This window comes from Sapajus apella, unplaced genomic scaffold (assembly GCF_009761245.1).
Source record: "Sapajus apella isolate SASKATOON/1434 unplaced genomic scaffold, GSC_monkey_1.0 scaffold13, whole genome shotgun sequence".
NCBI lineage: Eukaryota > Metazoa > Chordata > Mammalia > Primates > Cebidae > Sapajus > Sapajus apella.
Window position 1 is genome coordinate 4,074,719 of NW_022436953.1, and position 21,396 is coordinate 4,096,114.

Consider the following 21,396-nt stretch of genomic DNA (forward strand, 5'->3'; position numbering starts at 1 on the left):
TTTTTTTTTTGTGATGGCCTTGCTCTGTCACCCAGGCTGGAGTGCAGTGGTGTGATCTCAGCTCACTGCAACTTTTACCTCCCAGGCTCAACTGATCCTCCCACCTCAGCCTCCCAAGTAGCAGGGACCACAGGCATGCACTGCAACCACCATGCCTGGCTAATTTTTTGTATTTTTGGTAGAGACCAGGTTTTGCCGTGTTGCCTAGGCTGGTCTCGAACTCCTGAGCTCAGGTAATGTACCTCCCCTGGTCTCCCCAAGTGCTGGATTACAGGTGTGAGACACTGCACCTGACCCCTTTGAGCCTTTTGAAGTAATGATCTCAGGACCAGGACAGAGATGCCTTTGTCTTTTTTTCAGGTTTGCACACTTAATAAATGTCACTTGCGGGCTTGTTCAAGTGTTTCTGGGTTTTCATATCCCTTAAGTGACTTACAACCTTCCTCAGGTATGTTAGGAGCCTGAGGCCTTTACCTAATAAGCTGCCTTCCTTACTTCAGCTATAAAAGGCTGCAACAGGATAGGTGGCGGAATTAGTTAAGATAAACTAGGCTTCAAACCAGAGTTCAGAAGCTAGAAACAACAGAGGCTTATTTATCACTGCATGTTCATCATGGTTAACGTCATATTGTTCTTTATATCATCTTATTCGCCCTGGCACTCACATTGCCCTAGCGGCTACTATCTGGAACTTTTGGGTTGCTGTGGCAGAGGCAAAGAGATGTGGTAGTGTGGACTGGTTGGTTCTTAAGTTACAGTTGGAAACAACACATCTGTGGACATTTCCTTGGCCAGAGCAGGTTAAATAAGCCTTTCTTCAAGGGGATGTGAAAGAAAACTCCCACACTGAAGGAACCACCTCTTGGTGAACAGTAATACAATTTACCACAGTGGTCATCAAGGGCCAGAGGAGATGTCTGAGGCTCTGCGGGTCTCTGGAGTAAGACTGAAGACTGATTCATCATTCTAGGTTCTATGGATAGGCTTTTAGGAATCTGAAATTGTGTGAAAGTTCTCTATGTATATGCATTTTTATGGGGAACCTCTGTGGATTCTTTTTATTTATTTGTGTATTCATTTTTTGACATGGAGTCTTGCTCTAGTCACCTAGACTGGATTGCAGTGGTGTGATCCCGGCTCACTGCAACCTCTGCCTCCCAAATTCAAGTGATTCCCCTATTTCAGCCTCCTGAGTAGCTGGGACTTCTCGAGATTTTTTTTTTTTCTTTTTTAGTTTTAGTTTTCATTCCACCCTCCTACTCCTTGTATTCTTAAAAGAGTCATTCTGTGACCCAGAAAAGGTTAAGCATCACTTCCTTAAAGAAAAAGTTTGGGGGGCAGATGCGGTGTCTCACACCTATAATCTCAGCACTTTGGGAGGCAGAAGCAGGAGGATTGCTTGAGCCCAAGAGTTTGAGACCAACCTGGGCAACATAGTGAGAGCCTGTTTTTTAACAAAAAGAAATAATAAATTAAAAAGTTTGGTGTTGAGCAGAACTCAGTGAAGGAAAGTAAGAATTCAGTTCCATAAGAATCTATGTTGGGTGAGGTTTGCATGACTACATCTGTTCTCTGTGGGAGATGCTGGTATGGATTTGGGTTTGTATTTTCAGATGTGGGGAGGCCATGCCAAGGGCTGTGTGTACATGCACTAATACGATTTTCTTCTTGGGAAACATAGGTTGTATCTGCAGCAAACACTCAATGACACTGTGGGCAGGAAGATTGTCATGGACTTCCTGGGTTTTAACTGGAACTGGATTAATAAGCAACAGGGAAAGCGTGGCTGGGGGCAGCTGACCTCTAACCTGCTGCTCATCGGCATGGAAGGTAAGAAATCTTTCAAAAGCAGCATGGCTTGGAGTCATATGAACCTGATTTCTTTTTTTTTTTCCCGGAGACAGTGTCTCGCTCTGTCACCCAGGCTGGAGTGCAATGGTGTGATCTTGGCTCACTGCAACCTCCGCCTCCTGGGTTCAAGCGATTCTCCTGCCTCAGCTCCCTAAGTAGCTGGGATTACAGGTGCGTGCCATCATGGCCGGCTCATTTTTGTATTTTTTAGTAGTAATGGGAGTTTCACCATGTTGCTCATCTGGGTTTCAAACTCTTGACCTTGTGATCCACCCGCCGTGGCCTCCCAAAGTCCTGGGATTACAGGCGTGAGCATCCACACCCAGCCCTGAACCTCATGTCTAATCCTGTCTCCACCACTTATTAGCTCCATGACTTTGAACAAGCCACTTCACTTTCTTAAACCTCAGCCTACTCATCTGTAAAAGAAACATAGTAGAGCCAGGCATGGGAGCTCATGCCTGTAATCCCACCACTTTGGGAGGCCAAGGCAGGAGCATTGCTTGAGGCCAGGAGTTTGAGACTGCAATGAACTATGATTGCACCACTGCACTGCAGCCTGGGTGACAGAGTGAGACCCTGTGTTTTTTTAAAAAAAGAGAAAGAAATGAAACATGATAATGTCTTGTAAATAGTTGTGAAGATTAAATGAAATAATGTATGTTGAGTCTTTAAGCTAATTTCATGTATTCTAAAATGTGCCCTTTTCCTCTCCTCAGCTGGTATGTACGTGCATATGCTGAGATATTAGGAACCTCTCTGAATTACAGTCATGTGACGCGTAATGACAGGGATACGTTCTGAGAAATGTATTGTTAGGTGACTTTGTCGTTGTGCAACATTGTGTAGTTACGCAAACCTAGATTGTGTAGCCTGCTGTACACCTAGGCTAAATGGTGTTAGCATTTTTCTATACTGAATATTGTAGGTAGCTATAATACAATGGTAAGTATTTGTGTATCTAAATGTAGCTAAATAGAGAAAAGATATAGTAAAAATATGGTATCAAATACTGCAGGAAAAAGGTGACAAAATAAAAAAATATTATAAGGATAAAAAATGATACTTTGGGAATTTTTTTATTGCCAAAAAAAGTTAAAAAATGGTATACCTGTACAGGGCTGCTCCATTATAATCTTATGGGAGCACTGTTGTAGATGCAGTCTGTTGTTGACCAGAATGTTACTATGTGGCGCATGACTGTACCACTTGTCTCTACTAGATCTGTTTGTATTCAGAAAATTTTTATCCCAGTAAAAGAAGGGAAACTTATTTTTTAATATGAATTCAACTTTATCTTTTAAATAGATAATACATTCATGGAGTTTAAATTCAAACGGTGTAAATAGGTATGTAGTGATAAATATTAATTTCTCTTCCACCCCTGTCTCTCAGCCTTTCAGTTTCCTCCCTGGAAATACCTCTTCCCTGGAGGTGTTGCATATTATTAGTTACTGTGCTTTCTGCTAGAGAAATTTATGCATACACTAATAAATATGTGAATGTTTTTTTGTTTTTGCTTTTTTTTTTTTCCTTTTGAATGAAAGGAGAGGCCTTTAAACTCCAGTCAGGAGAATGAGAGCTATTTATGAGGCAGGGTCATTGTTTCATTCTTATTTTTATTTCTGGCAGTAGCTCAGTGCCAGGCCCGTGGTAGGTACTTAGTAAAGGGTGAATAACCTGGGTTGAACAAGGAAGCAGAGAAGTTACTTATTGTCACTGAGCTCCTTGCTTTCTTCTCGTTTGATTGTCCATTCTTCAGATTTGGATCTTTTGCTGCTGGTACTAATAAAGATTTTCAGCCATATGGCTTGTGAATTAACACTTACCTGCCTCTTTATTTATTTATTTTTTATTGAGACAGTGTTTTTCTCTGTCATCCAGGCTGGAGTGCAGTGGCATGATCAGGGCTCACTGCAGGCTTAACCTCCCAGTCTCAAATGATCCTCTCACTTCAGCCTTCCAGGTAGCTGGGACTATGGGTGTAAGCCACCATTCCTGGCTAATTCTTAAAATATTTTTCTGTAGAGATGGGGGTCTCCCTATTTTGCCTAGAGTAGTCTTGAACTCCTGGGCTCAAGTGATTCTCCCACCTTGGCCTCCTAAAGTGTTGGGATTACAGATGTGAACCACTGTGGCTGGTCTTACCTGCCCCTTTGAAACCAACTGTTGGTTGACCTGCCAAGAAAGAGCCAGTTCTGATTTACTTGACTCTTAAGTCTTTCCGTTGCTGCATTTTCTGTGATAGGGTGCTTGGAAGTGGATCCCTCAGGTAGAGATGAGAGAGCAGCTCTCCTTTGAGGATGCATATGGTCTCTCATCACTTAAGAAGGCATCTGTCTTGGCATACCTAGACAGAGCTGCGGAATATTTTCTAAATTCCATGCCCTGCAAAAGCGTGTGTTCAACTCATGGACTGTGCAAAGGCCAAACAACAGACATGGTCCTAGTTATAAAGGAGTAGATGGAACATACACTAGGGCACAACTAATTCAAGGTTGCATTTAAAATAATGTGCCACAGGGCATGGTGGCTCACATCTGTAATCCCAGCACTTTGGGAGGCCGAGTCAGGTGGATCAGCTGAGGTCAGGAGTTCGAGACCAGCCTGGCCAACACGGTGAAACCCCATCGCTACTAAAAAAATACAAAAATTAGCCGGGCATGGTGGTGGGCACCTGGAGTCCCAGCTACTCGGGAGGCTGACACAGGGGAGTTGCTTGAACCTGGGAGATGGAGGTAGCAGTGAGCCGAGATCGCACCACTGCACTCCAGCCTGGGCAACAAAGAGCAAAACTTCGTCTCAAAAAATAATAATAATGGTAAAATAATTTGCCAGATTTAAATTATACAACACTTTTCAGTCATCTGATATTCTTCCCTCCAACGAAAATCACTTTTACCAGTAAGCCCCATGTTGCTCTAAGAAGTGTTGTCTTGGCTGGATGTGGTGGCTCACGCCTGTAATCCTAACACTTTGGGAGCCTGAGGCGGACAGTTTGCTTGAGCCCAGGAGTTTGAGACCAGCCTGGGCAACATGGCAAAACCCTGTCTCTTTTAAAAAAAAAAAAAAAAATTATTGCATCCCTTAGGTGTATTGAAGTGGGAGGAAAGGTTGAGAATCTTTGAGTTCCACAGGGCTACCCAAAGTAAATACAGAGCTACCTAATCATGCAACTTAGAATGGCTGGTTAACTCCTCGTGTATATGTTGTTCATACCAGTCATTTCTGTTTTGCTTCCCTTGAATTCTTGCAATGGTCAAGAAGAGTACACATATACACAGTTGATTACCCTACCAGATTTTCGAGTATCATTTTGATGTGCTGTTGCTTCCAGTAAGAGCAGCAGCCTTCATTTAGGAAAGTTGACTTAGCTAGCTGATAGTGGACCCTTAACCATTGACGTTTGCTAGATTTATTACTATACAAGTGTAACATCTCATTTTCTGAGAGTTGTAATTGGAATTTCCCTGATTTCTGCTTAAATTTTGATTTGGAACTCTTAGCTGGGAAGGCAGGCTGGGTTTTTGCACTGGGTCCTGTATTCCAGCTTGTGCAGTAGAATCACTGTTCTGCATAAAAAAATGCCTTTCTTCTTACAGGAAATGTGACTCCTGCTCACTATGATGAGCAGCAGAACTTTTTTGCTCAGATAAAAGGCCACAAGCGATGCATCTTATTCCCTCCGGATCAGTTTGAGTGCCTCTACCCATACCCTGTTCATCATCCGTGTGACAGACAGAGCCAGGTGAGCTTGTGTGGTCTGAGAAGGATATAGAACTCTAGATTGTAGGAATGCCTGTGCTGGAATATCTTTCCCCTTCCCCGTAGTGATAGGCCAGGTTTGGATTATAGGCTGGTCTTGCCTTAACACACCAAGAAGATAATTTCAGTGTAGCTCACATATCCAGGCTCCCTGGAGTGGCCAGCGAATGTTTTTGAGTATAGCTAACCCCACAGAGTTAATTCTCAAGCCAGACCCTGTCATTGATGCTGATGACTCTGGTTACTCTGTTTGATTGGCTTATAAGTTCATGGAACAAAATGTTTCCATTGGATTTAATCATTGTTTGCTTTTGTCATGGATACTGTTTCTTTTTGATATGGAAAGGGTGAATAAAACTGAGCTATATCGTTTAATATATTTCCTGGATTTATGTGAGGTATGTGATTGACTGTGGCCAGCCAGAATTATCCTTTCCTTTCTTCAGAAAGCGGTCTAGCTACTTCATGTAGGAGTCTTTACTGGTTAGAATATGTTTTTGGGAGAAAGTTTCTGAAGGTTTGCATGGAGGATAATTCCTTATATCCTTGGACTGTGGGGTAGGTCCTCCAACCTCAGGAGCACTGAAGGCCTAGAATTCTTTATCATTTAACATTCAAACGTGGACTGTCTTACATTGTTCTCTCTCAGAGTTTAATGTGCATTATATCTTCTGCTGGATATAAATTCTAAAGACTTTTTAAAGGCATTGTTTTGTTTGTTGATTTTTACTACCAAACTGGCACATAATAGTTTTACTGGTAAAGATTTGGTGATTGACTGATAATTTTTTTTCTTTCTCTTGAACCTCTTAGGTGGACTTTGACAATCCTGACTACGAGAGGTTCCCTAATTTCCAAAATGTCGTTGGTTACGAAACAGTGGTTGGCCCTGGTGATGTTCTTTACATCCCAATGTACTGGTGAGAAGGGGGATAGGGCTGGGGGCTTCTTGGGAGCCTTCTTTTCCGTTCCCTGGAAAGCCTTGTCTGTGTCCCTTCTGAGTTATGGCAAGATTGGTTTTATGTGGTCTATAGAAATGTTGGCATATCCAGATGTGAGCGTACTGAACTGGTGGGAGTGGGGGACGAATGATAGCCCCTGTCTCTAGAACAGGACGACAATTCTTCAAGTCCTGAGAGATTCCAGATGTTTGAGCCTAGAGAAACTATTCTCGATTCTTTGGTATTTAGAGACTGAACACCACTATCTCTAATCCCATCGTGTGTTTTTTCACAGGATGAGTGTAAAGATACTATCTTCATTATCTTCCTTAACTGGCCTCTACCTAGTTTTTCAGCCCCCCAAGCCCCACCACCCCAAAAGTATCAGTAGTAAACAGGGGCCTGTTTGTTTTCTTGCAGGTGGCATCATATAGAGTCATTACTAAATGGGGGAATTACCATCACTGTGAACTTCTGGTATAAGGTGAATACGATTTGCTTTTTTGTTTTTTTTCCAGACGGTCTTGGGTGAGGTAGGTATAATAAATGATTTTGAATGGGATGGTTGACTATCCCTGGAAGTGATTCCCAGGTGTCTGGGGAGATGAAGAGGGATAGGATTAAATTGGGTTTCTTTCTTTTTTTTTTTTTTTTTTTTTTTTCTTTTTTTGATACATTTTTTGAGACGGAGTCTTGCTCTGTCTCCCAGGCTGGAGTGCAGTGGCGCAATCTTGGCTTACTGCAACTTCTGCCTCCTGGGTTCAAGTGATTCTCCTGCCTCAGCCTCCTGAGTAGCTGGGATCACAGGCACACTCCACCATGCCTGGCTCATTTTTGTATTTTTAGAAGAAAAGGGTTTCACCATGTTGGCCAGGCTTTTCTGGAACTCCTGACCTCAAGTGATCCACCCACCTTGGCCTCCCAAAGTGCTGGGATTACAGGTGTGAGCTACTGCACCCAGCAATAATCAGGTTTCTTAGAAGGGAGGATGGTACTAAGAACAGTAGAGTTACACTGGTGCCTGCTGCTAAAGGCATTTCCTGAGCTACTGCTTCCTTTGTAGGGGGCTCCTACCCCTAAGAGAATTGAATATCCTCTCAAAGCTCATCAGAAAGTGGCCATAATGAGAAACATTGAGAAGATGCTTGGAGAGGCCTTGGGAAACCCACAAGAGGTATGTGACTGTCCCAAAGTGGCACTCCTGTGGCTCAGTGGGTGGGTTGGCTAGGGAAAGTCAGGATTGGAGTGACATTCTTTATAATAGCTTTTGTATTTCAGTATCTGTGTCCTCTCTCTCCATAGAGGTTATGGGTATGTTCAGAAAAATTCTTGTTTTCTGGTGATAGCTGGGCTTGACTGGCGGATCAATTATAATTTGTTCCATGCTAGTGCTAACGTTCCCCATGGGGCTTGTGTGCCATCTGGGGGCTCCCTGAGGGGATTCTTCTGGAGCAGGAAGCGAGCACTAAAGCATCTCCTTGCACTCTCCCAGCTGTGCCAGGCTGCTGTAGGTAGTGTTGAGACCTGCTTCCCACACAGGTGTGCCAGTGGCCCATTGGGTACATGGGGGAGGTATTCGTAGGGCTCTTACCTCCTTCTTGTGGATAACCTCAGCACCCATAGATACCTATGGTATTAGGAGACAGCATCAGCCCCAATTGCTGGTGATCGTTTTTTGAGGATATGGAGGCAGTTAACATTCTGGAAAAACATGCAGACACTCTTGGGTGTTTGGGAATTTTTAGCTCCTCTACCATGTCTGTCAGTTTGGGGCTGACTTCAGTAAGAGACAGGGTGTTGTGAGAGGGAGGAATAGTACAAGATGGACCCATGAGGAGAGAGCTATGTCCCAGAATACTGGGTTGACCTTCAGTAAGATGGGTGATTAGAGGATTCACAAGGTTGTATGAAAACATTGTCCCTGTTGTTGGCTAGACATCTGATGTCTCCAGACACACCCTGTCCAACTCCAGGGCCAGGGAACAGGCAGTTCTGATGGGCTCCTCATGTCTCTTTACAGGTGGGGCCCTTGTTGAACACAATGATCAAGGGCCGATACAACTAGCCTGCCAGGAGTCAAGGCCTCCTGCCAGGTGACTGCTATCCCGTCCACACCGCTTCATTGATGAGGACAGGAGACTCCAAGCGCTAGTATTGCACGCTGCACTTAATGGACTGGACTCTTGCCATGGCCTAGGAGGCAGGTGTTTGGGGCGAGGCAGGGCAGTTGGCACTCCACCCCTATTTGGAGGGACTTCATACCCTTGCCTCTTGTGCCCCAGCACCTTCTCTCTCTGCCCCCCGCCTAAAGTCCTGCATTCAGTGTGTGGAGTCGCAGCTTTTGGTTGTCATCATGTCTGTGTATATGTTAGTCTGTCAACCTCGGAATGTGTGTGCGTGTGTGTGCATGCACACGCATGTATGTATCTGTTCCCTGTTCCTTCTGGGTCAGGATGTCACTTCTGGCTCTCAGCCCTATCTCCTGCAACCTCAGTGCCTCAGCCTGAGAGAGAGAGGAGATTCTCTTGGACCCCCACTGCATCTGGGCTGCAGGGCCAGAGCTAGTCTGACCATTAGGGCAGTCTGCCTCCTGACAGTTTTTGCATAATCAAGCTCTAGGCAGTATGGGAATGGCTACTGGGACTCTAATGGGGTGAATGAGAGGGGAGGCTTGCCTTTGAGAGCCTGGATAGCCTGTGAGAGAGAGGATGTAGATAGGGTTCCAACTGGGACCTAGAAGCTCAAGCCATACATAAAAGGACCTTGGGACATAAGAGCCAATGATTTTGCATAAGTTACAAATTACAGACACATACAATTTCTCTCTTTCAGCACCAGCTCTTGCCCCTATGGTGGGTACCAAGGGAGTTCTCCTAGCTGTGGCTTCTCTGGGTTCTAGGGGGTACAGGCCTGTGTGTGTGTGTGTGTGTCTAGGTTCTAGGGAGTGCAGGCCTATGTGTGTGTGTGTCTAGGTTCTAGGGGGTGCAAACCTGTGTGTGTGTGTGTGTGTGTGTGTGTGTGTGTGTGTGTTCATATGTGTATGTATCCACACTGGCCTGCCTAGGGGTACAAGCGTATGTGTGTGTGTGTGTGTGTGTGTGTGTGTGTGTCCACACTGGCCAGCCTCCCTACTGACCAAGGTTCTCCCACTGTTTACCTTTTCCAGTGGGATAGTACAGTGTGAGCCCCCAGGAAGTACTGCCTGACTTATCCCAAGCTTTTACACTTGGATTTTAGCCATCATATGTTGGCCAGGTCTCACTGCAGCCTGTCCGAGGCTGACTGGCTAGAGCCTCCAGGCCCTACAATGCTCCCTGCCCAGGCCATATCCTTTACTCCTGCTGAGCTTCCTGGCCGAACAGTGAAATGGGGTCAAGCCCAGGCAGCTCACTCACTACCTGTGATCCACCTCAGGGCACGGGCAAACACATACCTTGCCTCTTAAAGCCAGCGCCTCTGCCAGACCCCATTTAATGTGCCACAACACCCTCAATAGTCAGGGCATCTGGCAGAGCATGGAAGTCGAATTTCCTTTTCTGTTAGGAGCTTCTCATGGGTACCCTCTCAGGGCCGCAGCTTACAGGTGGGCAGCTGTGATTGTACAACTTGAAGGGCCACCATTCACATCTGTTCAGTAGGAGTGGGGCCCCTGGGATTGGGCATTATGGTGGCCCTGTGTCTCCTCACCTCTCTTCCCATCTTCATCCCCTTCTCTCTGGAAGGGAAGAAGAGTTGGAAGTTCTCCGGTTTTATTTTCTTTTGCCAAAGGTTTACTTCCAGCATCTGAGCTCTGGCTCTCACCCCGAAGCTCAGTTTATAGTGCACTGATGGACTGAGAGGATGTGTTTGTATGCGTTTGCATGCCTGAGTTTGTTTTTTGAGGGGTGTTTATTTTTGGTACCTCATTCTGGGGTTCTCTGATGCAGTGTGGATGTGAAGACATGGTACCTTCTGAAGTGTAGCTCTTTCAAATATAGTCAATGCTGGGAAATGTGATTGCAGTGATCTCTATCCCTCTACTTCTTTTGGGAAAGAGGGGTGCAGCAAAGAAAACAAGGCAGACGGAGGATAAATTTGGCCACAGTCACACTTGGAAACATGGTAGATTATCTTCGTTCTCCTCAGGAGGTCTGCTGTATTCCTGGCTCAGCCCTCAAGGTTGTGGGTGATGTGTCAAGGAGGTGTGCACTCAGCTGGCCCTCGCTGGGTTCTGTGCTGACACAGGTTTCCCCTAAGGTGGCTGAAGGGGAGGGAAGGAAAAGGCTAATCTTGGAACCTTCACAGGATTGGTCTTGATCCTTGGGTAATACAAGAGTGACCCTGATTTTCAGACACCTAATCTGTGCCTAGTGCTTTTATCTTTGTTCCTCACTATCCTGCAAGGTAGGTATTCTCACAGAGGAAGAAATGGGCTCAGAGAGATTAGGTGATGAGTTACAATCAGTTGTAACTTAGCACTGCTTCCTGCTCCTTCCTTTCCACCAAATTATGTTGATTTTCCTTCCTTACCTCCCTCCTTGCACCACAGGTTCTGTCCTCAGATACCACCGCAATGGGCAGTATCTGAAGGCAGACCCAGCCCAAGATGGTGCAGAATATACAGCTCAGGGCAAAAGCTCTCCTAGGCTCCCACTAACAACAATTTGGAAGAACTGCCTGAGAAGCCATATTATGAATTAGTGCTAGAAGCAGCTATGGGGGAACTGAGTTCTGTCTCTAATTGCATTACGTGTGTGTCCTTGAATAGGACCCATAACTCCTCCCAGCATGCTTTTGCGTCTATAGAACTGAAGCTGTAGTTCTAGATGTCACTATGAGTCTTGGTTCATGTTCAGCTGCCGCTGCTTCTCCCAAGGAAAGGATGAGGTTTTCCTCTTCAGTTACCTTGTTTAGGGATGTTTAGGCTCAAATTCTCCTTGCCACAGAGGAAACATTTCTGCTGTAGTTGTTCAACCCCATCCTAGCTGGCAGTGTGGGGTACACAAATACAGCAAGGGAAGGTGGGGGTTTGGACCTGTATAGAGGTCAGCCACGTTACAGCCTGCTGTAGTCACACCAGCAGGTACAGAGAAAACTTGTGTTTTGTAAAGTCAGGTATTTGTTGGGGGGTTGGAGTTCTGGGGATGGAGGAGGGGCTGTTCTGGGCATCAGTTGAGCAGATGCCCAAGATGCCTGGGGGAGACCAGCTTCCCCTACAAATCAGAGCTCTAAATTACAAGGTTTTTACCAACGTGAACAGTTGGGGGAAGTCGTCTGCTCTCATTTGCGTAATGGTTTCTGTCACTGGTGATTAGACACAGGATGAAGGAAAAGAAATTTGACAATTAGGAATGAGCGATCATTAATCTGAATCTGTTAGGAGACAGAGAGGGGAAGGATCCTTATCAGTGGGCCAGCCCAGTGTGGGGAGACACTCCCTCCCTCTGCCCCCAGAGACTAGTCAGCTACATCTTCTTTCAGTATTGCCACAAGTGGACAGAGTTTGTATTTCTTAACAAAGACTAGGGACCCAGTGCCCAGCCTGACATGGATATAGGAACAGACATCTTTGGGCATGAGCCAACGAAGATAGAAGTAGATGGGTATCAAGTACAAGCTATAAGGCAAAGAATAACAAAAAGTTTTGACATGTATTTGCCATTTGTGGAAAATGCTTCTGTAATAGCACCCCTGATAGCCCACCTGTGACAAGTATTTGTTAAATTCTAGCACTGCAGGGCATGAGGAAAACCTGATCCTTATCAAATCCCAGGAGCCTCTGCTTAGAGGGAGAAATTACATGAAGCAACCAGAAGGTACAAGGCCACACGTGTATATTGTGTGCCCTGTGTGGACAAGATTAGGGACTGTTGAGAGAAGAGGAAACCAGTAGAGAGCAAAGCTCTACCTCCAGGCTCCTCAAAGCCTCTGGGCTCCCCTGAGAGGGCCTCTATTGTAGGCTTCCTAGTGATGTTGATGTCTCCACAACCCCACATCAGTGCAGCTGTGGCTGTGCGGAGGGCTCAGGCCTCTGGCCCAAATGTGTGAACAGTGCTGAGGTTCAGTAATAGCATGAGTCTTCAGGTGCAGAGCAACCCACCTTGGCTCCTCCCATGTCTTTGTGTCACCTTTCACCTTCCGCTGTCCTTTCAAACTTCAAGGACAGTATGTATACTAACTGCTATTTGTTCCTCAGTTTTGTGACTTGAATGCAGTGAGTTCCTTAGAGGAGAGGATCCCTCAAGGATGAAGGAATGGGGGTTGGTGGTTCTCTCTCTTTCGGAATGGGAACTTCCCAAAAATGGAGCTGTGTCTCATCTCAGTAGATTCCCTACCCCTGAGTCTTCCACCCTTCAAAATCTGGTACAGCGTTTAGCAAGGGCTGCAGGGACTGACCCTCAGGAACCAGTTTCACCCAGATAGGATAGATGATGAGGTGTGCCTAGAAGTAGCTCCAGGGATCCAGAGGCCTGGCCTTTCACCTGGCGTCTTACTCCCCCTTGAGACCTCCAGTTGCTTGTCCTCCACTCCTTGCACACTTCGCTGGTGTCTTCTCAAACTGCCAGCTCTGAAGTCTCTCTCCAGAGCTGCCTGCAGTTTCCCGTATTCAGCTCCCCCTGCCTCATCTCTCCAGCAGCCTCCTCACTGAGACTCTTTCCTAAACAGTTGTCCTTCCCTTAGAAACTCTGTGGCTTCAAGTGTTTGAATAGATCTGTCTTTAGGATCCCTCTCTCTGGGGTCATCCCTGTTCATCTTAGGGCCATCTCCCTTTTCTGATTTTTGACAGCCCTGTTTATTTTGCCCATGGCTAGTCCTCTTGTTCTGTGTCTGCTATGTCTTCCTGACCTTCTGTTGTCAGCTCTGTACATCCTGGTTTAGCTTGTCTCACTCTGGTAGACCTTTCTGCTTGTCTTTAGCCATCTCGGTTTAATGCTCATAGGTCATGGATGAATGGAGCTTTGCTGAGCACTTTGAAGGCATTTCTTGGGGGCAAAACCTCAGAAACGGGAAGTGGTGAGGCCTGGGAGCCTGTGGTCAGTGAAGCCTCTGGAGATAGGTTAGGGGAGGGCACCTAGGGAGTAGTAGAGGACCAGTTGAGGGGAGAGGTGCAGGAGTTGTTGAGACTTACTGAGAATGGGGCCGGGCCTGGGAAGCCAGTGCGGAAGAACTGAACTATCAAAAGGAGATACCAGTATCCCCTTTGCAGAGTGGTGATGGGCATCACACATGATATATGTAATGTGTTCCCTTCATGGAGGGTTTCCATCTAAATGCATCCGTGTGCCTTAGGGACCAGCAGTTCAGGGGTGATGAACTTTTTTGTGTCTCCTAATTTCTCTGAGGTGTCTTTGACTCTGTGTCACCAAATTTGCCCAACCTCTGCATCCCAGTGCCTGCTGAAAGGGAAACAGTGTATTGCGTAGTCAGATGTCGGGAGTGGAGTGGTGGTTATTGTTTTTTGGTTTTTGGCTTTTTTTAGACGGAGTTTCTCTCTTATTGCCCAGGCTGGAGTGCAATGGCCCTATCTTGGCTCACTGCAACCTCTGCCTCCCAGATTCAAGCGATTGTCCTGCCTCAGCCTCCCAAGTAGCTGGGATTACAGGCATGTACCACCACACCCAGCTAATTTTTGTATTTTTAGTAGAGATGGGGTTTCTCCATGTTGGTCAGGCTGGTGTCAAACTCCCGACCTCAGGTGATCCACCCACCTCGGCCTCCCAAAGTTCTGGGATTGCAGGTGTGAGCCACCACACCCAGCCAGGAGTGGAGTTCTTAATGAGAAAGCTCTGGCAGCTGAAGAGACGAGAGGACCCAGTAGTCAGCTTATACCCCGACTATCTCTTGACTCCACCAAGAATTTGAGTCTGTTAGCTGATTACATATATTCCCCTCACTCCTGCTTTCCCACTTAAAATCTGTTCTCTCGTATTTTGGGAAGGAGCATGTGTCCTTTAACTTTCAATGGTAAACAATCTAGCATAGTGTTTAAAGGCGTGGATTTTGGAGTCAGATATAGTTGGTTCAAATTTCTAGCCTCACTGTTTACCAGCTGGGTTTGACCTTGGTTGATTTACTTAACCTCTCTGAGCTTAGTTTTCTCAACTGTAATGACATGGGTGGAGGGGGGCATGTTGAAAATATCTACCTCGGCATTGTTGGATTAACTGAAACAATGTGTGTAAAGCTTTAGCACAGTGCCTGGCATGCACTTAATAAATGGCTGTGGTGGTGGTGGTTATATTTATTATGTGATTTACTCAGAAACATGGTTTTAGTGATCTCTAAACAGATTCTGTCTGTCTTAAGAAAAGCATAGGGAAAAACGAGAAACATGTGAGATAAACCGTATTGAGTTGAGGGCAGACAGAAGAGTAGTACCTAAACCCACCCTAGTGGAAGAGAAACGGAGTATCTGATGCCTCTTCTGCCTGGGCAGCCAGACTTGACTGCTGTACTCCCAGCCCAGGGCCTTGGGTGAGAAGGTTGCAGGTCTGAACTCCCCTTGCACTGTGTGAGAGGCTGTGGAGCTGAATGAATCCTCATTACACCTGGGGAAGCTGTTGTCTCCTCACACCATGAAATACAATAGTAATCAAATCAGGCCCCCCTTGATTCAATTTTAGTCCATGCCTTTCCATGTATTTAAATTATAAGTGTTGGCCTGGTGTGATGGCTCACACCTGTAATCTCAGCACTTCAGGAGGCTGAGGCAGGAGGATTGTTTGAGCCCAGGAGTTTGAGACCAGCCTAGGCAGTGTAGTGAGACCCCTATCTCTTAATTTTTTTAAAATAATTTTTCAACAATTACAATTTGGGCCAGATATGGTGGCTCACACCTGTAATCCCAGCACTTGGGGAGGCTGAGGTGTGTGGATCACTTGAGGTCAGGAGTTTGAGACCAGCCTGGCCAACATGGTGAAACCCCGTCTCTACTAAAAATACAAAAATTAGCCAGGTGTGTTGGCGGGTGCTTGTAATCCCAGCTACTTGGGAGGCTGTGGCAGGAGAATCACTTGAACCCGGGAGGCACAGGTTGCAGTGAGCCAAGATCTTGTCATTGCACTCTAGCCTGGGCGATAACAGCAAGACTCACTGTAAAAAATAAAAATAAATAACAAGAATGTTAGGATTCTTCTAGGGTAGTAGGGCAATCAGGAAATTTAGAAAAGTATGAGTGGGATAATCATAGCTACCATTTGTTGAGCACTTCTGTTCCAGGCACTGTATTGGTTCCCGTGTGGTGCTCTCAGTTCAGTGGGGGAGACAGGCAGGCAATTAGAATTAGGGTATATAGGGGAGAGGCTTCTTACCACGTCCAGGTTTATATGGTAGGCTTCCTGCAGAAAGTGATAAGTCCAAACTGATAATGTAGGAATAATTAACCAGGGGTTGGGGTTTTCTCCTTTAGTTTCTTTCTCCCAAAACAAACAGTGCTTCTCAATGCCTAAGGGTTTTGTTGTAAATTACTCCAGGGAATGGGTGAGACAATAGATCCCGAAAAGAAAACCCTTTGGTCACAGAAATCTGAAAGTCTTGGTTGCTAGCTTAGATTTGTCCTGGAGTGGACGTAGATTGGACTTGCTCATTTGTAGCCTTCCACTGTCCTCATCTGTGTTCTGGTCTCTGGAGCCACCATGCCAGACCCTACTTGGGAAGAAATGTTGAATCAAGTTACTTAGACTTCAGCCTGAGATGTGTTATGGCTGGCTCGAATTCTCAGCTCCTTCCACAACATGATCCCATTCATTTCTCTTAGGTCCATCCCCACCCCCAGCTACCTCCTCTCCTCCTCACTATAAGCCAAGCCTCTCTGTAGTTCTCTGTAAATACTCAGATCCTCTTGCTCAGCTCCTGGTCCCTAGCCTTATGGGTGAAGAAGATACCTCTTTAGCTTGTGCCAAGCCATCCCTCTGGGCTGCAGGCCATTCCATAGTCACCTTGCAATCACCTCTTCTAGATAACTGGCTCTGGGCCTTGGAAACCTTCTCTTTGGCTCTAGCTAACTTTGCTGTTTTATTTGATTTACTTAAAATGTATTCACTTAGTCATTGAGGTCAGAACTATCAGGAAAGCTCTTCTCCATAAGCCATCATCTATGCTAAGCCTGGGTCAGGTTTTTATTACCTCTTGAATATATATAGTGCAATATGGTGTAGTGGTTGAGAATGGAGCCTTTGCATTCCTGGATCTGCCATTCTGCATGACTTTGAGCAAATGACAAACTGCCCAAAACTTGACTTCTTTATATGTGTGGGGAAGACATCTTTTACCTTGTCAGGGTAAGGCTTAGCAGAATGTTCCATAGCAAAGGCTCGATCGTTAACTTTCAGCAGCCCCAGCTTTTCTGTGTCTCTCGGTCTTTACTGTTCTTTCCCATCTAGCTTTCTGACTAAGGTCCTGTTTCTAGTCTCAGGGCTTATCTAGCTGTCAGCTGCTGAGCAGAACAGAGGTATAAGCATCAACTCATGCTTATGTTACCAGTTGCTACGCCTGTCTGTAACCACTGACTCTTACAAGGACCCTATCACCTATGCCATCACTGAGGAACGATCTTCCAAAAAATTTTTAATGATATTAAAGATACCTGAAACATGACTGGGTGAAAATAAGACATCAGAGCTGCTGCTCCCCAAGGAGATTAAAGGACAGTTCCTAAAGAGGCATCGGAGATTTGTGTGAGCCCGCAGCGCAGTCAGAGGGCATGAAGGAGGCCCTGGGATGTGTGCAGGGATGCAGGAGAAAAGCTGATTGTCGCAGAGCCTGCCATGCTAGTCTAGAGGTAGGACTGGGGGTTTGAGAGTGTTGCCTCCAAGTTTTTGAATTGTGAATTTTTGATCATATTATTTGAACAAAACCCCACCTACTTTACAGTCTGTGGTCATTGTTTTCACAAGGCCTTGTGTGATGCACTGACAAGAACAGAGGCTTTGGAGGTGACTTGTGGGTTTGAATCACCATTTGCCACTTGCTAATTCTAACCTTAGGTAAGTCAATGTCTCTGGGTCTCAACTTATTCCCCTGTGAGGGGTAGGAAATAGCACATAGCTTGCAACATTGTTATAAGGGCTTGTGATAATTTTTTTTTTTTTTTTTGAGACGGAGTCTTGCTCTGTTGCCCAGGCTGGAATATAGTGGCGCAATCTCGGCTCACTGCAACCTCCACCTCCCAGGTTCAAGCAGTTCTTCTGTCTCAGCATCTCAAGTAGCTAGGACTACAGGCATGTACCACCACACCCAGATAATTTTTGTAGTTTTAGTAGAGACAGGGTTTCACCAGGCTGTTCTTGAACCCCTGACCTCGTGATCCGCCCGCCTTGGCCTCCCAAAGTGCTAGGATTACAGGCATGAACCACTGTGTCTGGCCTGATAATGTTTTTTAAAAACCTGACACACGCACTCAAAAAAGGTTTTATTATAAAGACTAAGTGTCTATGAAACGTGTTTCATTAGTGCCTGGAGAGAAACTACAGCAGCAAGGCTTTTCTGACCCTACTCTGACTCTTAAGATTGCTTGAAGTGAAATCACAGAAGAGGTGACTTGGGGCAGGAGAAGCAAGGTGGAAAAGATAAAAGTTGTAGAAGGGACTGAAAGTCCATGAAGTGCTGGACTGGGGACAAAAAGGGTTTTACTAGGGCAGGGTCCTGAACAGGAACAGGGACCTAGGTTCTGGGTTGGCATCTGATTCCCAGAAGAATAAAGGAAATGGGGCAGGAGGATGTCTGTGGAGGACACAATGTGGCTGAATGGAGAGAACACAAGCTTCCGGCCTGTGAACTTAACTGAGAACATCGATGTACTTTACACACGCTGGGTGGCCTGTAACCCAGCTACTCGTTCATCTCTCTATGCTTCAGTCCCCTCATTTGAAAAAATTGGTTAATAATATGACAACCTGCCAATGTGTGTGGAAAAACTATGTAAACTGAGCACTATATAAATGCTAGTTGTTGAGATATTGGGTGTGGGGGTTTCGGGAGATCTTTTAGAGAGTGGGAGGGGCACAGCCATGGGAGTTTCCAGATTAGAGCCTCATGTTTCTAGCCAGAAATCAGTAAAGCAGTATTTTCCCACCAGAACGCTGTCCTTTCACTCTGCTAATATTTGACTAGTAAGGATTTGGTTTTGATTTAAAAAGGAAAAGCAGTGTGCTGAGCCAGAGCATGATTTTGAAGTTACGTCAACTGGACTAGGTTTGAATCTTAGTTTCACCTTTTCCTAACAGTGAGATGGTCAAATTACTTACTGTCTCTGAGCTTGAATTTCTTTCTTTCTTCTTTTTTTTGAAACAGAGTTTCACACTTGTTGCCCAGGCTGGAGTGCAATGGCACAATCTCGGCTTACTGCAACCTCTGTCTCCCAGTTTCAAGCAATTCTCCTGCCTCAGCCTCCTGAATAGCTGGGATTACGGGCACCCGACACCACACCCAGCTAATTTTTTAATTTTTTTTAGTAGAGATGGGGTTTCACCATGTTGGTCAGGCTGATCTTGATCTGACCTCAGGCGATCCACCCACCTTGGCCTCCCAAAGTGCTGGGACGGATTTCTTTCTTTCATTCTTTTTTTTTTTTTTTGGTGGGTCTTGCCATGTCACCCAGGCTGGAGTGCTGTGTCACCTAGGCTGTCGTGCAGTGGTGCAAAGACAGCTCACTGCAGCCTTGACCTCCTGGGCATAAGTGATCCTCTCACCTCAGCCTCCCAAGTAGCTCAGACTATAGGTTTGTACAACCATGCCCAGCCAATTTTTTTATTTTTATTTTTTGTAGAGATGGGCCCTCATGTTGCCCAGGCTGGTCTCCAACTCCTGGGCTCCTAGGTCTCAGCTCCTCCTGCCTCAGCTTCCCAAACTGCTGGAATACAGCATGAGTCACATCACCCGGCTTTTGGATTTCTTAATAGGTCCTTTTATGTGGCTATTGAGAATGAGACTACTCAAGTGAAACAGTAAATTCAGTGCATAGTGCCTAGTAAGTGCTCAAGAAATGTTAGTTTCCTTTCCTCCGTTTCTTCTTAGGAAGCATCATTTACCCAGCATGAAAAGGAGGACTCAATTGTGCATGTCTTATTGTGAACAAGTAGTATCAGATTTCCCTTTTCTGAAGAGAGAACAGTTCCCTAAGAGGGAGCGTGAGTGTGAATGGGGAAGAATCAAGGAGAGGGGAGTGGGACTCCACAGTATTGGAGGCGGAGTAGGGACCTCTGAGAATCCAGTTGGCATGGGGGTGGGGCACAGAAAGGGTGATGTTAAGACAGTCTCAAGAAAGAAGATGGGTGTTAAGTTTTAGAGGGGAAAGCTAAATGAGGATGGGCAATGAGGAGTGGGGGACAAGACCCTGAACTAAGGGTGAGGAGACCAGCGTTCTGTCAGGAGAACCTTAGGAATTGTGACCAGAAGTCAAAGTTGTAAGAGAAATCCTGCATTCAACCAGGTTTCATCTTAAAAACTTAAAAGAGTTTCTGGGCATAATGGTTCACACCTGTAATCCCAACACTTTAGGAGGCTGAGGCAGGAGGCTAGCTTGAGGCCAGGAGTTTGAGACCAGCCTAGGGAGCATAGTGACACCCCATTTCTTGAAAAAACAAAAAACTCTTAAGAGCTGTGGTTCACCTGGAAATAAGCAGAAATTGCTGAGGTGGGCAGATCACCTGAGGTCGGGAGTTCGAGACCAGCCTGACCAACCCCTGTCTCTACCAAAAATACAGAACTAGCTGGGCATGGTGGCACATGCCTGTAACCCAGCTACTCGGGAGGCTAAGGCAGGAGAATTGCTTGAACCTGGGAGCCGGAGGTTGCGATGAGCCGAGATTGTGCCATTGCACTCCAGCCTGGATGACAGAGCAAAACTGTCTCAAAAAAAAAAAAAAAAGGCAAAAAAAAGGCAGAAATCATCGCGATGAGAAGACCTTTTGTGTTTTGAGAGCCAAGGAAATGTACCACTGATACAAGGTATCTGACAGTCTAGATGGGATTTTAGACTTCTGTGAGAAAGTACAGTTAGGTCCTGAATAGTGTCAAAATACAGAGATGTGAGCTGGCAGACTGCCTCTTTATGTGATAGAGGTCGTGTTATAGGGCTTTATGAGGCCACAAATACGCTTTCTGGGTCCTTTCACAGCACCCCAACTGACATTTCTGGTGGTTCTGCAATCTCAGTCATCTGAGAAGATAACCTCCAAAATACTTAGAGTGGGTGGCATCAGTTGTTTCCTTGGTAGGTGTGCATTTTTTTTTTTTTTTTGAGATGGAGTCTCACTCTGTCGCCCAGGCATGATCTCGGCTTGATGTCGCCCAGGCATGTGCAGTGGCATGATCTCGGCTTACGGCAACCTCCGCCTCCTGGGTTCAAGTGAGTCTTCTGCCTCAGCCTCCTGAGTATCTGCAACTACAGGCGCACCCCACTACACCCAGCTAATTTTTGTATTTTTAGTAGAGACGGGGTTTCACCATAACAGCCAGCTTGGTCTCGAACTCCTGACCTCATGATCTGCCTGCCTTGGCCTCCCAAAGTGCTGGGATTACAGGTGTGAGCCACCGTGCCCAGCCACGTATGCATCTTTTAATGATGGATGCCTTAGGATGAAGAACAGATGTGTTTAAAAACATCAAACCCATATTATTACTATTTGCTGTAAGGATCTATGCAGTTTGTATTTTAAGCTCTTGATATATGGAAGATCATTTGTGAGAGTAACAGGTTTGCTTTGTAATGCCAACTAAAAAGTGTGTATTTATTCTAGAGTTTTAAATTGAAATCTTGGTAAGTTTCTTTTTTTTTTTTTTTTTCCTTTACAAAATTTGTTTTGGAGACAGGGTCTTGCTCTGTCACCCAGGCTAGAGTACAGTGATGCAATCATTGCTA

The 21,396-nt window shown here is 45.6% G+C and overlaps 1 protein-coding gene across 1 annotated transcript in view; it reads left to right on the forward strand.

Moving 5' to 3' along the window:
* HIF1AN (hypoxia inducible factor 1 subunit alpha inhibitor) overlaps positions 1-11,793 on the forward strand; it is a 14,802-nt gene extending 3,009 nt beyond the window's left edge. Inside the window, exons 3-8 of the mRNA XM_032281319.1 lie at positions 1,682-1,830; positions 5,454-5,599; positions 6,430-6,536; positions 6,978-7,041; positions 7,621-7,731; positions 8,578-11,793. Of these exons, the coding sequence (XP_032137210.1) occupies positions 1,682-1,830; positions 5,454-5,599; positions 6,430-6,536; positions 6,978-7,041; positions 7,621-7,731; positions 8,578-8,622 (622 nt within the window). The 3' untranslated portion in view covers positions 8,623-11,793. The remainder of the gene's footprint in view (positions 1-1,681; positions 1,831-5,453; positions 5,600-6,429; positions 6,537-6,977; positions 7,042-7,620; positions 7,732-8,577) is intronic.
* The last annotated feature ends 9,603 nt before the right edge of the window (positions 11,794-21,396 follow it).